The 15,522-nt window shown below is 43.4% G+C and overlaps 1 protein-coding gene across 4 annotated transcripts in view; it reads right to left on the bottom strand.

The window, feature by feature from the left end:
* Positions 1-15,522, bottom strand: part of KCTD20 (potassium channel tetramerization domain containing 20) — a 29,598-nt gene that overhangs the window by 12,142 nt on the left and 1,934 nt on the right. Inside the window, exon 2 of one of the 4 annotated variants that reach the window (XM_088066969.1) lies at positions 12,849-12,920. The exons of 1 other annotated variant lie outside the window; for it this stretch is intronic. Coding sequence is in view for 2 of the 3 variants with exons in the window: in XM_014258946.2 (XP_014114421.1) it covers positions 6,124-6,134 (11 nt within the window). In the remaining variant the exon portion in view is untranslated. Of the gene's footprint in view, positions 1-6,123; positions 6,261-12,848; positions 12,921-15,522 lie in introns of those variants that run through there. 2 more of the 4 variants (XM_014258946.2, XM_005530157.3) reach the window with 2 other exon arrangements.

The raw sequence follows: 15,522 nt of genomic DNA, 5'->3' as shown, positions 1-15,522 counted from the left end.
AACTGGGTTGGGCAAATGTCGAAATCTTTGTTCATCACCTCAAGCTCTGAATTAAATGCAGAGACCCTGCACACCCTTCAGCAGAGTCCTTAACAACAGCAGCTCAGAAATTATTTACAGAACTATCACCAGTTACACAGGATCTATGATACACCGATTTCCCCTTATCATTCCCCCCTTTCTGCTACTTAATCTGCTAAACAGGATTGTCAGGGAAAAAATGCCCCAGCTGTTTGACACTTTTCTCCCCCTTCTTTTCTGTTACACCAAGTTGAGCACCAGCAAAACCTGCTAAAAACAGCGGCTCTTTGCAATGTGGTGGCTCTCCCAAGCATAAGATCTGACATTCCTCTTTCCTGGAAGTGGAACATCCAGTCCTGCTGATCATCCAACCCAGCTCAGGCTGATGGCATTTCCCTGTCTCCTGGCCCCTCTTAGCATGCCAAAACCCTGCATGTCGTGTGTCAGCAGAATTGAGGGAAATGAGAAAAGATCTTCTGGCACATCTGGCTGGTACAACAAATCCCCAAACTGGTCATTTAACGAGACAAATGTACTGCAAACACACCCAGAACCCAGTGGGGAAACAAGTACATAAAGACTTCAAGGCCAAACTCCTGCCTGACCAGCTTACAAATGTCCTGTTTTCCTTTCATGCCCAGGATCAAGGAGAACTACCCGTGGTGAGAATGAATGCTTATAAATAATAATTAGCACCACTCAGCTTCAAAGCTTTTTACAAATATTAACTGCTCGTTGCTCCTAAGAGCCCTGGGAAGCACTGCAGGGAAGCATTTTATGAGAGAAAACAGGGACACAGAGGCAGAGACCTAATCCTCAGGATGAGAGCAGCAGGCGCACTGCCTACTCAGGTGTTACTCTGACTTGGAGCACGTTCACTCTCAGCTCCCCAGCCCTGCACCAGCAGCTCCCCTGTGCTAGCAGGACAAACACTCCCAGGTTACCACCCTCCTTAGAGGGCTCCTTCCACGAACGTTTCCACCCTCTGGGAAGTGTAAATTGGCTGGTAGCACCGAATGGCTCAGGAGCAGTGAACAGGCACCCTGATGATGTCTTTCCTCTCTTCTCTGTGACTTGTGGGAGCTGGGCACTCAGGAGCAGCAAAAGCCCCATGTCACATTGAGCACTAAAGAGCAGAGAAAGAACTCCTCCAGCGAGAGAAAGGCTGGAATTTTAATTTTTTTTTGAAGGAATCAGTATCAGAATCAAAAATCAAAATTCCCATCGGGCTCTGCCTGCTGGTTTTGCCAGACTTGAAGCATGTGGGCCCCTCCTTCCTCTGGAAGACAATAATGTCAAGAATGAGCTGTGCAACTTCACAAACATCTCTGTTCTCCAGACCCTGTGCTGGTAGTCCCACTGAAATCATCTCTATTTGAAATTGTCTAGAGCCTTGTCTTTTGCTGAGGGAAGATCATGGAAGTCGTATGTAAATTGTTTTTAATCACAAAGCGGAAACACTTTAATTTTGCAATGCACCATCGGTACAAACAATTCATGCTGCAAATGCTTTGCAGAGATAAAGAGGCTGATCCCTGTTCTTTGCAATCCTTAAGGAAGTGTTCTGGAATGTAAAGAGGCTGTGACATTTTCAGCACGTTATCCTTCCCCACCCTAAGGAATCTAAAGCACTTCCAAAGCCACTTCCCAATGCATTCAGCTCTCACGCCAGTACTGGAAGAGCTGAATGGCTTCACTTGCATAGAGCACCATGACCAAGGTTATGTGTGCTGTGAAAAGAAACGCTGCAACGTGGCTAGCAGAGAAAACTCTTTTAGATACGGCACACTTATCAAGCAAGAGAAAACAAGGACATCAGTACAAATGTACTGGTTTCTGGGTTTTATTTATTGTATTACAGAAATACAATATTCCATTATATTTATAAAGACATATTCCTTATCATTGGAATTTTTTTTAAAGAGCCATTATAGAGTTAGGTATGAAGAACTTCACAGAAACTTCAAAGAAAAATCATGAAAAGCCTAGCTGCCAAAATCCATTGAGAAGTAAAGCCCTTGCTATAAGACCTGACAGCTTTTACAGGGTTTCACTGTCATCTGGCATGGCAAGAGAGAAGATGTAAGAGAGTAAAGTAGTGGAAATGAGTGTCTTTACTTCACCATTTGGTTTGCAAACGGTGAGGAAGAACCAGCAGTGAGTGAATCAGCTGGTGAACAATCCTCCCCTCTTCCTAAACCACAGCCTAACCATCATGACTGAAATAAAACTCCAAACAACTAATTTTTAAGGTGACAACACTCCTTTAAGTCTACAAAAACATTCCCATGTACAATTATTCTCAGAAATATGAGCAAGCAGGAAACATGCGTACGCAGGGTGTGCCTGACCTAATTCCACAGTCCTACACTGAGAACAAGATGGATTTCTAATGGAACTGCACGTCCTTCCATACTGGCTAAAGCCTGGCTTTAATTTGTGTCCTGGTTTAACCCCAGATGGCAAGTGAGCCCCAAACAGCCATGTGCTCACTGTTCCCTGGTAGGATGGGGAGAGAACTGGAAGGGTAACTTGTGGGTTGAGATCCAGATATTTTAATAGGTAAAGGAAAAGAGGAGGTTGTGTGGAGATCTCACAGCACCTTCCAGGATATGAAGGGGCTCCAAGGACGCCAGAGAGTTGCTCATAATCAACTGGAGTGACAGGACAAGGGGAATGGCTTCCCACTGCCAGAGGGCAGGGATGGATGGGATATTGGGAAGGAATTCTTCCCTGTGAGGGTGATAAGCCCCTGGCACAGGTGCCCAGAGCAGCTGTGGCTGCCCCTGGATCCCTGGGAGTGTGCAAGGCCAGGCTGGACAGGGCTTGGAGCAGCCTGGGATGGTGGAAGGTGTCCCTGCCATGGCAGGGGGTGGAATATGATAAATTTTAAGGTTCCTTCTAACCCAAGCCAGTCTGGCATTCTATGACTCTACAAAAACTGTGCATGTAAAAAAGGAATTAATTCCCCACTTTCCATGGGCAGGAAGGTGTTCCATGCCCAGGAAAGCAGGGCTCCATCACCTGGGAAGAAAAACACCATCACTCCTCACATCTCCTCCTGTTCCTTCTTCCCCCAGCTCTATATGCTGAGATTGATGCCCTAAGGAATGGAACATCCATCCCTGGGTCAGCTGGCCTGGCTGTGTACCCCAGCTCCTGTGCACCCCCAACCCACTGGTGGGTGGGGAGTAAAAAAGGCCTTGGCTCTGTGTGAGCCCTGCTCAGCAATAACTGAAACACACTTGTGTTATCAACCTCTTTTTTTCCAGCTAAAATCTAAACTGCAGCCCCCTACAAGCTACCAGGAAGAAAACTAACTTTATATCAGCCAAAACCAGCATAAATTCTTAAAAGGTCTCCTTAGAATATGCCAAAAGTTTCTCTAAATATAAAAGCAGAGAAACAAATTAGCAATGATTGACTTTCTACTTCCGAGAGCAAAAGGGCAATCTCATGGGTTTAAGATAAATAAGGAGAAGTGTTTCCTGTACCTAAGGATTACAGGAATCACTGTTAAGATATAAACCACAGCAGGGAATGCAGCACGGAGATAACATCTCCCCTGGGCTGGGTAATATCGGTTAAGTAAAAAACCAGCCATCAAACTTGATATGAAAAGTTATAATATTGACAAGTAGGTAGCAATCCAACTTCTAATTTTCATAATAACTATTTGCTTCTGATCATCAGATGGAGACTTTCCCAGAGAGAGAGAGAAAAAGAGAAAAAAAAAATGATTCTGCCTGTCAGCTCAGTTCACCTGCAATAAAAACTTCCCAGTTACAGGGAGATATTCCAGAGGGCTGTGCAGTGACAGGAACTCATCTGGTAGAAAGAAAGACAAAAAGTGAAATGTTCTCCTCTATTAAAAAATTAGACCAGACCTGGTGGCTCATTCTGTGACTATGAAGGACCCTCCAGAGACACCCCCTGCCATGGGCAGGGACACCTTCCACTGTCCCAGGCTGCTCCAAGTCCTGTCCAGCCTGGCCTTGGGCACTTCCAGGGATCCAGGGGCAGCCACAGCTGCTCTGGGCACCTGTGCCAGGGCCTCCCCACCCTCACAGTGAAAATTCCTGCCCCATATGCCATCTATCCCTGCCCTCTGGCAGTGGGAAGCCATTCCCTGTGTCCTGTCACTTCAGGCTCTTGTCCCAGACCCCTCTCCAGCTCTCTTAGAGTCGGTTTAGGCGCTGGAAGGGGTCCTAAGGTCTCCCTGGAGCCTTCTCCTGTCCAGGATGGACATCCCCAACTCTCCCAGCCTGGCTCTTTAGCTCTCTCCCAGGCAGGGAAATCAGAGTTTCCAGGCTGAGCTCCAAGCACTGCGCTGTGCACCTGCACCAAGGGAGATGCACAGGGCAAGGTGAGACTTGGTAGGTGTGGGGTTGCCACTCCCTGGCACCTGTAGATACACCTGGAGCACAACATGGAAGTGCGTTCACCTGGACTGCACCAGAGTGAGAAACATCTGACTGCAGCCTTCACGTGCTTTTCACAAACCTCCTACTGATCCTCATTTCATTTTCCAAACACAAGCAGACAATAAAAGCTGATTTATAGGTTGAACCAGCACAGGCACATGACAAAAAGCTTTTCCCTTGTTATGAAATAACTCTATCAATATACAGAGGATTCATTTTCCATCTGGCTTCAAATGATAGATGGAAAATAATGTCCAGCAGGCCTGATGCAATGCAGGACAGCTTGAAAATGTTGGCAAGAGATAGCAAGGAGGCTGATGAAGTGCTTGATTGTTTCTTGCATTCTGTGCATAGTGCTGCACTATTAGCAAAGTTTACTGACTTACTCATTTACTTGAGGCTCAACAAAAATCCACTGTTTCTACAAATGCAATTCAAAACTACAGTTGGCAATATGGGTCTAAGTGTTCAACACTGCACTTGCACACCTTGATTTAAGACCTGGGGGTCACCAGGTCCTTCTATCACCACCAGCACTCAGTTTATGCACTGAACTGACCCCTCATCATTGCCCCACACTCACAGCAGCTTTTCTTTTGCCAATTTACAATCACCAAGACTGATATGGCAGTAAAATAACGGATTTATTAACTGGATGTAACCTACTGCAGACTTTCCCAAAATAGGAAGGTCACACCGTGGCAGCCTCATCAACAGAACAGATGAAATGCATCCAGCAATGTCCCATCGCGGGAGCAAAATTCCTGACCATGGCAACAAGTTACTGCTTTTTTATTTCCTTCCTTCTGAGGCCCAGGATACTCATGTTAGAGAGCAAACCCAAGCAAACTGTAAAGGGTATTTCCTCACACTACTGGAATAAAGACAGTCATCTGAAAAATTATATTTGATCCTCATAAAGACCTTCTTACCACTATGGCAGTGGCAGCTTTGTCAGTGCTATCTGATGAAATTCAGCACTTTTAATAAAGCTGACATGCCCATATAGAATACAAACCTCCTTCCTTGGCAGAAGGTTGGAGTATGCAGATCTGATCAGGGAAAAGGGGAAAAAAAACTGTGGCAAAAGATGAGCTGTTGCAAATATAAGCAGAATATTTTTGTCTAGAGACAAAATGTTCCCTGCTAAAATAAACAATATTGAGTTAAATAAAGTTTTAAGGCAGGTGACACCTGTGAGTTATACTTTCTCTTCACCTGTGTTAAACTAAGCTACAAATACTCTGGTGAAAGCCTGCAACAGGAGTAAGTGCAGCAGACAACAGAGTTTGGCTGTGATCTCTGTTCTACAATTTGCTGCAAAAGTACTTATAAAGCTTTCAGAAAATCCCACGTACTTCAGCAAGGCATAAAAGCAAGAGCTGCCTTATCCCTTTGGATTTAAAAAAGCTTTTATTTCTCAACTTTTGTTCTTAGGCAGTTAAATCAAAATTGGTTCCAAATTCCCACGATTTCAATTCCTGCATTTATATTATGAGAAGTCCAGTTTTTCAATTATAAACTGCAGCAAACAGCGTAAGGACAAGGGTATTTCTGAGGGAGTTCTAACAGAGACTCTGATCCATCTGCAGTCACCAGAAGTTCTGAGCAGAACTGATCACCCACATTTCCTGGTGTAACTCTGGAGCAACCCCTCTACCAAGCACCCCTCACTTACTGCCGGCTCATCCGTGCTCGGTGCTCCCTGCACCGCGATGCCGAAATCCTGCCGGAGCAGAGGGAAGCACCAGAGCATAGCAAAGCTTCGGAGTTTAAACTCTTTGAGCAGCAGTGGTCACTCCCCCAAAGCCCGGGCGGCTGATTCATGTAAATATTTCAGGTTAAAAGTCCCTCCAGCTGATTAATGGAGAGTTTGAATATAATCTGTGCCATAAGAGCTTTAAGTCTCTTTTCAGTAGAATCCTCCCTCTCTCTCCAGCTTCCTCATTCAGATAGTTTTTGCAGGAATTGTGTGGTAGAAAAGGCTCAATTTTATTAAACCCCTGATGTCATTAGGTAAAACACCCTCCTGCCACAAACCCCTTAGACAGGCAGAGAGGAATCAGCTACCAGAATTTTTGGTTATGTACATAAGTCTGTGCACATGGATTCCCAAGCTCAGGAGCCCTAGGACTTGGGCCCAAGGAAATTGACAGTAAGTGAGGATAAAATGAGTTATATGGACACTGCTGAAGAGCCTCAGTAAGAACCACCACTTTCCCTCAGTGCTTCCATGGCCAAAGCAATACATGTTTATGTCACCTGGAAATGTTACCCTCTGTCTGCTCTAACAGTCAATCAATCAATTCTGTTTCTGACTGCTTTCCACTAAGATACAGCTGGATTGCTCAGAGACTGCTCCAAACACAATTTCATAAAACAACAGAATTAAATAGATTACATATCATCAATAATATATAATTTTTAATGCAAAGAGTCTAAACAGGCAGGAAATTATTTTCCTCCTGACTCACGCCAGTGATAAAGCATATGTGTCCTGACAAGTCTGAATGAAAGATGCCTTTGGAGAGCTCTTAATTAAAAACAAACCAAGTGATACAACATAGAAAACAAATCAAACTGACTAATTTACTAACTTTTGCATGCAAAAACTTGTTATTACTTTTGGTTTAGGGGCAGGATTTTATTTCTTTAATGTCCAATTCTCTCATATGTCTAGAAACAGGTGCAATAAAGCTCCTGTGGCCTGGTAAAGAGGCTGGGGGAATGTAAACAGCAAGAACCTCTTATCACCAAGAAGTGTTGTCCCACACCAGGTGAGGCTGGTGGCCATCATCAGGAGAAATAATAGATTTATATATTTTTATATATAAATTACATAATTTGCATAATTTATAAATTAGCTTTTATAATTACCCCATTTGTTTTTAGCACAGTAACTGTCCATTGTGGATCTCTTGAGATGAGCATTTGTATGTTATCAATGTGCTTTGAACTACACAAGTTTTGATTAATTTAAGTAAAAATTTAAAATTCAGCAGAGACAATATCCTAAACCAGAATTCCCCTCCTCATTTACAGAGCTTTTGGTTTGATACAAAAAGTTACCTGACAGTTCACCCATGGCAAAAAACACCTACTTGCTTTGACTCTTATTTTAGAAAGGCTGCGAGCAGCTCCAAACTCCACCTTCCTTCTCTGGAAGGGATCCCAACAAGTAACTGCTCACTCATTCCCAGCTCATCTGCTACAACTCTGCCCTACAACTCCAACTGCCATTCATTTCTAACCAATTACACGGCAGCAGCTCGGAAAACTAACAATAGGTGACGCGTTTTTGAAAGTTGGATGCAGTCACAGGAGCTTTCAAAATAATGACAATGAAAAAACTCAAAGCAAACCCAAGAAACAAATCCAGGGAGGCTACAGTGGCATTTGCAAGGATATATTGCCACGTTGAGAAAGAGGTTGAGACTCCAGGTCCTATCCAGCGCGGAAGGGCAAAAGTCAGGTGTGGTCAGGCAGCGCTGGGGATCTTGGAGCAGGTCTGGGGTGGCTCAGGCTGGCAGCGGGTCCCTGCCAGGGGCATTATCTGCCATCCCCACGGGCACTGCCCTATCTCACCACAACAGGTGCTGCAAGCCTGCTCCGATAAAGATGAATTTTCCTATGGAAGGACAGAGATGCTCCTTTGAGCTAAGGCACAAAGGGAATATTATCAGTGTTGTCCTTAGAAAGAACCGAGTTCTCTGAACCAGACACATGGTTTAATTCTCATTAAGATACAGACAATAAGAAAAAGCAAAACAAACATAAGGCTCCTTTCACGGTGCAGCTGCATTAGTAACTGCAAGTAATACTGAGTAATCCGAAACCAAAATAAACACAAGAGTTTTATTTAGCACAATTACAGCTCTTTGAAAACGCCTCCTGATTTATTTTGAGGAAGGCAAGAGCAGGGGCTACAATTTCATCTAGGTGAGGCCAACCATTAGCACTCTGGCAATTCATTTCAGCAGAGAACCTGATACCTTATTTTCAAGAACTGAAAAACAGTTCATGATTTCAAACCAGCCAAGGTTTACAAGGGGACATTGGCAAGACAGCTCTTGCTTTGTTTACATGCCTGGATAAATATTTTACATGTCAAGCATAGTTATAACACTTTCTAAGAATATTCCATTACATTATTTCTTCTAGAAAAATATTTGGCTAGTGCTGCGTTACAGCAAAATTAGCCAGGAACTGGAGCCATATTTTGAGGGAGTAAAAAAGGGAAAATACCACCGAAAAAATTATAAAATTGAAAAAGCAAAGATGCCTATTTCAACACACATAATGAGGTGTTTGTGCTGAGGGAAGGTGACCATTTTGGTACTGGATAAGGTCACTATTGAAACAGGAAAGTTCTAAAATTGAAGTATATTCCAGAACAAACCTCTCTGGCTTGTTTTTACCTTGACAAGCAAGAACCCAGCAATATTCTAGTCAAAACTGTAGCTGGTTGTGTGCCTATCTCAAAGATAAGATGCAAAAGAGATGCCAGGACTTCTTACAAGTTACTTATTTCAAGGAAATGGTCTTCAGAGCCTGTCCTTGTGAGGAATATTCACTCTTCTACTGAATAATCCAAGAGATTCTCAAATTAATTCGCATCTTCCAGCAGCAGAGCTTATGTGTGGTTTTAATAAATCCTTAACAAGAAGATAGGTTTTCCTGCAGAGCATGCTAACTAAAGGGTCTATAAATGTCCCAAAAGCAGCTCCCTCTAACCTGAGGATTTCAACTCAGTCCTGACCAGAGGTGACCACACTGTGACATTTTAGAGCTCTTAACATGGCCTGCCTGAAATGAGGTGGCTTTTGTCAGTCTGGCTGAAGACACAAGACATCAGTCACCTCTCACTGCTAAACCTGGAGCACCTCTCCCATAAGCAGAAGTCCCAGCAGGGGAACGTTTCCTCCAGCCCCATGTGCCAGACACAGCCTGGGCAGCACGAGGGGCTGGAATGCTCCTTGTCAGGGTTCCAGCTGCTCCAGAAGTAAAGCCTTTAAGGCTCATGGCTCTCAATCTGGTTCACAGGAGGTTTTGTTTTGAGTTGTTATTTTTAATTCAGCTGTGACAGCCTTCTAATTAAAGATAGCACTAAATGTCTGCAGCACATAGGGTGAGAGGCTGGAGAACACTCTATTTTCTGCATTAAGAATTGTTTCATCTCTCAGAAATGCAATAATTCCACTCTCCAAGTGGTGAAGTGGTATTTCCCATAGCTGTTCATAACACCTTTAAAATGCTTTTGGAATGACTTAACAGCACAAAGTCAAGACACACAGAGGTGCCACAGCCTTGGCATATTAACCAGTTTTCTGAAAACAATTGATTTTCAAAACCAACTTTAAAAAGGAGAGGCCCATGATCTTGGCAAAGAATATTTTGTAATAGGGACATTTGACAGACAGAACACCAGGTAAATATAGCACAGCGCTAATGCACAAAGCTCTCCACAGCTTTATAATTATCAATAAACAAACCCAGTTTCCCCTTTGCTTGGCCAGCACAAGGTAACAGAAGTCCTTAGACTGGTTTCACTTCAGTATCTTGTGCAGAGAATCCCCAGCTGACCTCCTCTAACCCAGCTGTTTATCACTCCTTGGGCCTGACAGCAAAACTGCACATGAGCACAGCTCCTTACATCAAACACACCCATTCTGGTCTTTCTGAGAGCCGCCTTGTTCAGCCCTGCGAGGGGACTTCCACCCCCAGAACACCGGGAGCAGTGGCACAGCTGTCACAGCGCCCTTCCCATCTCACCACAGCCTCACCCCGAGCGGAGACAGGGGCAGACACGCTCCAGCCCCATTACTGGATGTGAAACAAGAGAGAATACTGGGAATGAGAAAGCTCCTCTTCCATGTGCCCAAGAAATGCTCATGATCAATATTGTTCTCCATTAGTGCAGCATCCAAATCGATGGTTTCGACCGCACTCAAAGGGAGCTTTGAAATCGCTGGGCAGCACAGCTGAGTCCAGAGATCAGCAGCATTTAGAGTAAAAGCTAAAACCTGCCTGTCCCAAGTGACTCAAACATTAGCTAATTTACACATGCTTAGGATGGATCTCAGCAAAGCCTGGATATGGGCCAAACCTTATGGTCTTTGGGTACTTTACGTTAAAGCTGAGCCACTTCTTAAATCTACCTGAATCATCTGATTTGCACATGACTGAATAATCTTAGGATTTTTCATATTTGTAACTTAGTCAGCCTGAAAGGGAAAAGAAAAATTAGATCCTACAGAAAAAGGCCAGGTTGTGCTCATATATACAAGAGAAACTCCATGGATTTAAGAAACTAAATTTTAACAGCGAATCAAACCCTGAGATTTTAATAATCTCTATTTCTTTTCTATTCCTTAGTTGGATTCCTTTCCCAACACAGGCAGTAAAGTCTTGTTTTCCAAAACCCCTATCAGTTTAAAGGCCTTTGCTATGTACACATCCATCTCCTGAGCCTGTATCAGCCCCTGACATTGGACCAAGGGCTTCTCAGCAAGCATTAGACTACAGGGAAGTCTGTGAGTGCTTGCTGGAACATTTCTGTCAATGGATTAGGGAACTCATTCATAACCACCAACTGCCACAGCAGATAACATTCCAGACAGACGGAAGCTTTTCTGTGGGTAGAGATTACGTAACACCACAATTTTTAATCCACTTGTCCAGAGGAAGAAGAAATGAGCTCACTTTCACGGAGGTTAATGCTTCCTTATTCTGTTTTTCTCTGTTCCAGTCATGTTGAACCACCAGATGACACTGAGCACATGAACTGAGGGACTTGGAAAACCCACCCTGCTCATCTCCAGTCCATCCAGAAACTCTGCTGCTGCCATCAGTTTCTCTCTTCCTGCCTTTTCCCTACTTACATCTTTTGTGGACCTCTCACTCCAATTTATCTGAGTTACCCAAATAACCTGAGAACTGCAGTCATTCAGTTATAAAACAGACACCAGTTACAGAAAAATAATGTGAACAGTTATTAAACTGAGCATATCACTCAAACTGGGGCAGATGCTTAATCCTGACAGTTTACAGGACATTCAGTGGCATCACGTGGACTCACAGATTAATTTCAGGAAATGTGACCAGCTGCTATTCCAGCACAGTGAGCCACAGGGTTGGGCTCCAAGGGACTCAGCTATGCTTTCTGGTCCAGGAGTTACATGTATCAAAACCCCCTCTTTTATTAAACATGGCCTTGTTATTTTTATCTTCCTCATGTGTTTTTCAAAGCTACCTAGCCAAAACTTTGAATACAAATCATGTGGCAGCAGCAATCATTAACAGTTGCACACCAGTTCTCGCTGCTGTCACAAGGGGCAGTTCTCCTGGTTCGGTGTCTGCCAAGTTCTGCTTCCTTCTGAAAAACTTCCTGATTCAATGGACTAAACTCTGACACCCAACACAGGTCAGGGCCATAGCACTGTTTTGTGGGAGCTGGCTGGGAAATGCATTCATTTCCCAGTTCTTGGAACACACGCTGCTGCCACTGAAAGCAGGACTGACTAATACACTCTAATCTAGACTATTTGTTCACAAATTGCATAGGCAGACCTGACACAGAGCTGCACTCTCATTTCTCTATCTTTAGTCCATTTCCATCACCTCCTTTTTATTGTTTCTTTTGGCTATTTCTGTATTGAATCTCAGACAGCTTTTTATTCTCGCAGTAAAAAGCTGAGTAATTCTCAGTCACACTGACAGTGGGATACATATGACTGTTACATTTTATAGTTCACAGGGGTATTTCTACATTTGTGTGTTTAGTAGCAAAACCAAAGCAATGGCTGAACATTCATGCTCCCAGGAGCAATCCATGGATCAACACCATTTTTAATAGCTGCACGTAACACATTTGAGGTTGTTCTGAGGGCAGCAAGAAAAAAACAATTGCAAATTGCAGAAGAAATTACTGAATGCTGAGCTTCAGCAACTACAATGTTCATGCTGTTTCCAACACTAACAGACCTTAATTTTTCTTCTCAGTTTCAGGCCTATGCTTATGGACCAGCTGCCCTTCAAAAGTCCTTAGTCCTCTTTGGTGCTCCAAAAAGTGGATCCAAAGCCCACAGGGGCCAGTCTGAAGTCTCTGCTGAGGCTGGAGAACACATTGTGACTGCAAATTAGAACTCTAGCAAGACACAGCAGGAGAAATGGTACTGAAAACTGATGGAGTAACATAGGGAACACAGGTCCCAGGACTTTAGCTACTTCAGTACCTGTAATCATTGCCCGCTGTAGCAGTCCCAAAACACATCCCCTCCCCACTGCCTGGATTACAAGTCCCAGCTTCTCTGCACTGGTCATGGCTCACAAGAGGGTGGGTGTTCAGTGAATAATTCACATGGCAAGGCCATCCAAAAGCCAGAGACCCAAAATTGTACCAACCTTGGCAAAGACGGTTCAGCAGCACTACCCAACTGTCATGTTGGAATTGGAGGGGACAATGGGATCAGAAACCTGAAATCAGAGTGGCTTTCATCAGCAGCCTGGCCAGGTCTCCCCAAAAAACAGATATTGCAATTACAATATTTCCACAAAAATGTTAATGACACCAAATCGGTAATTTCTAAACTTTACATTAGCTCTGGTTCTGCTATTTATGAATAAAGTGAAGAAAAAAATGCTGATGGCTCCCCCATTCTTTTACATTTTCCCCCACAGAAAAGGTGTTTATTGTGCTGCTTGTCTGGATGTGGGTTAAACTTGCCAATAATGTACTGATCCTCTAGCTAAATTCACTTTTTATTACGAAACTCATTTAAAAATCAGAAAATCCTTTAGACAGCTCAAGTGACCTTTATCAGCAGGCACCAACTCAGCATTTTTCTTGTAAAGAAAAGAGCTCATTATCCACAAACTCCTCTGTGATCTCCAAGCAGAACACAGCAGTTCCAGAGTCTATCCCAAGCTGCAGCTTTCAGGAGACTCACTTTGCATTTATTAGGCAGGATTTGACTTTCTAGAAGGATGAAGAGTTCCCAACAGTGGCTTTGGCAAGCACAGGCACCAAAGAGAGCACACAGGTGCTATTTCAGGACTGCTGCAAGGCTCCTTCCCCCAGTTATTTGGCTGCTGAGTTGGACTTTCATCGTGCAGTGGCTTTTCAAACAGACTCTGAAACTCTGTGATGCAATTATTAATTCAGTCCCACTGCCTGGCCAATGTCCCTTGGTGATCACAGCTTTTGGCAAAGAGGGACAAAGGTGGTGTTAACTACAGCACTGGAGCCTTACAGCAAATTCATTACACAGGATGAAAGGTTATTTACTTTTCTCTACACCCAAATTTTCTGCTTATGGGTTTTCAGGTGTTTAAGTAGAATTTAAGCAAGACTTTTAAACAGTATTATACTTTTGATTCTCCCGACAGCTACACAGTGAACTGAACACTGCCTGTCATGGGCACATGGCGTGAGTTCAAGATGAGGTCGAGTGACAAACACATTCTGGCATGGCCCAAACTCAGGGCTGAAAGCATAATAAAATGTGACGATAACTCTTACTTCGTGTGACCTGTAAAGACAGACTGAGTCATCACACAAAAAATGTTACAATATCCTGAACAGAAAACTCCAAGCAATTGGTTATGAAACCTCTAGGATTCTGAGAAGGCAGGACTGAGCGTGCCAAAACACGAAGGCACTTCAAAGAGACTGGGGTAAGATCAAATCAGCTGAAGTAAGAGAGTTTCTCAAGTCTGATGGTTAAAAATACTTTGCAGATGCAAATATTGATTACTGGTGTGCAGAGCTCAGGTAAGGCCAGCTCTGGAGAACAGGAAAACAAAGCGTAACTTTGAGTGATTTTATACTGGAAACATCCAGCAACCCTAGATGGATCTTAGATGATACATTTCTGTTAGTACAACCAGTGATGAGGCTTCTGGAGTTACTCTTATCTGCCACTCCAAGAACTGTGTCAAAACCTTTCCAGAAAATAAACAACCCCAAGAAAACCCCATATTCCCTCTCTCTGCCTGTAGTTACATGCACTTGACATCAAACAGCTCAAATGACTTGGCTACTTGGTTCTCACCACTGTTAAGGACAGAAAGAAGCACTTTGGTTCTTTCATCTACAACTTCTTCTAGCTGCCCCTGCAGCTTGACTGAGCTCACTGAACTCCACTCATTTATAGAAAGCAACTACAAAACAGAAAGCTTCCCTAAAATAAAATGATGCAATGAACTCCTACCAGGAAGATCATTCCTTTCAAGCCCAAATCAAACACAAAACTCATCCCCTTTAATTCTGGCAGCAGAAGAGAGCATCAAAAGATATCAAAAAGCATTTCATGTGCTGCAAATTAGTCTGTCTTGAAACAAACACCAATAAATCAGCACATGCCTATTTCCATGACAGAACTTACTTTAATCTGTCGTTACTTGCTTTAAGACAAGCTGAAATAGGTCTAGACACAATGTTCTGCGCAGGCTACACTGGGTTTACATAAAGTGCTGCATTTCAGCCATAAGATCAAAACATCAATGTTATTATGGAAAATAAAGACAACTGTTGCACAGGCTGCTTTGCAGAAGAACATTTGTTAATGATGTAAATAACAGCGTTATGCTATAAACAGTGCATTTATTTTAGCAAAAGATGACTGCTTCCCTAAACAGAATAATAATAAAGGCACATGGAAATTGAGCCTGGAGAATAATAAATCTCACAAGCAGCTTTGCCTACACACTAACCCACAGTTCCTGACCCCAATAAATGACCGTTTTGATGCTCAGATTACTGAAAACACTTCTGAGAACTGAGCACTGAGGTATTTATAACCCTCAAAGCCAGGTGACTGTGAGCAGTGCAGCCTCACAGCCCCTGCACAGGATAAACAAGGACACACCTGAACAGCGAAAGCTCAGCCTTCCCATTGATTTCCAGACACAACTTCCTCCCAATGAACCGTGTGTGACTGCTGCTAATGCCAGCAGGAAGGATTGGGACTAAGGTGAGGATAAGGCTCTCACAGGGACCACAGGTGAACTTTCTGCCTTAAAGCAATAATCTACAGCTACAACATGATTTGGGTTGTAGCAACCTTGGCAAAACAAT

The sequence above is a fragment of the Pseudopodoces humilis genome, chromosome 26 (assembly GCF_049639895.1).
Source record: "Pseudopodoces humilis isolate 2021_Gansu_Grassland_sample_001 chromosome 26, ASM4963989v1, whole genome shotgun sequence".
Lineage (NCBI taxonomy): Eukaryota > Metazoa > Chordata > Aves > Passeriformes > Paridae > Pseudopodoces > Pseudopodoces humilis.
The sequence above is the reverse complement of the archived record's forward strand: the minus strand, read 5'-3'. Positions and strand labels throughout refer to the sequence as shown.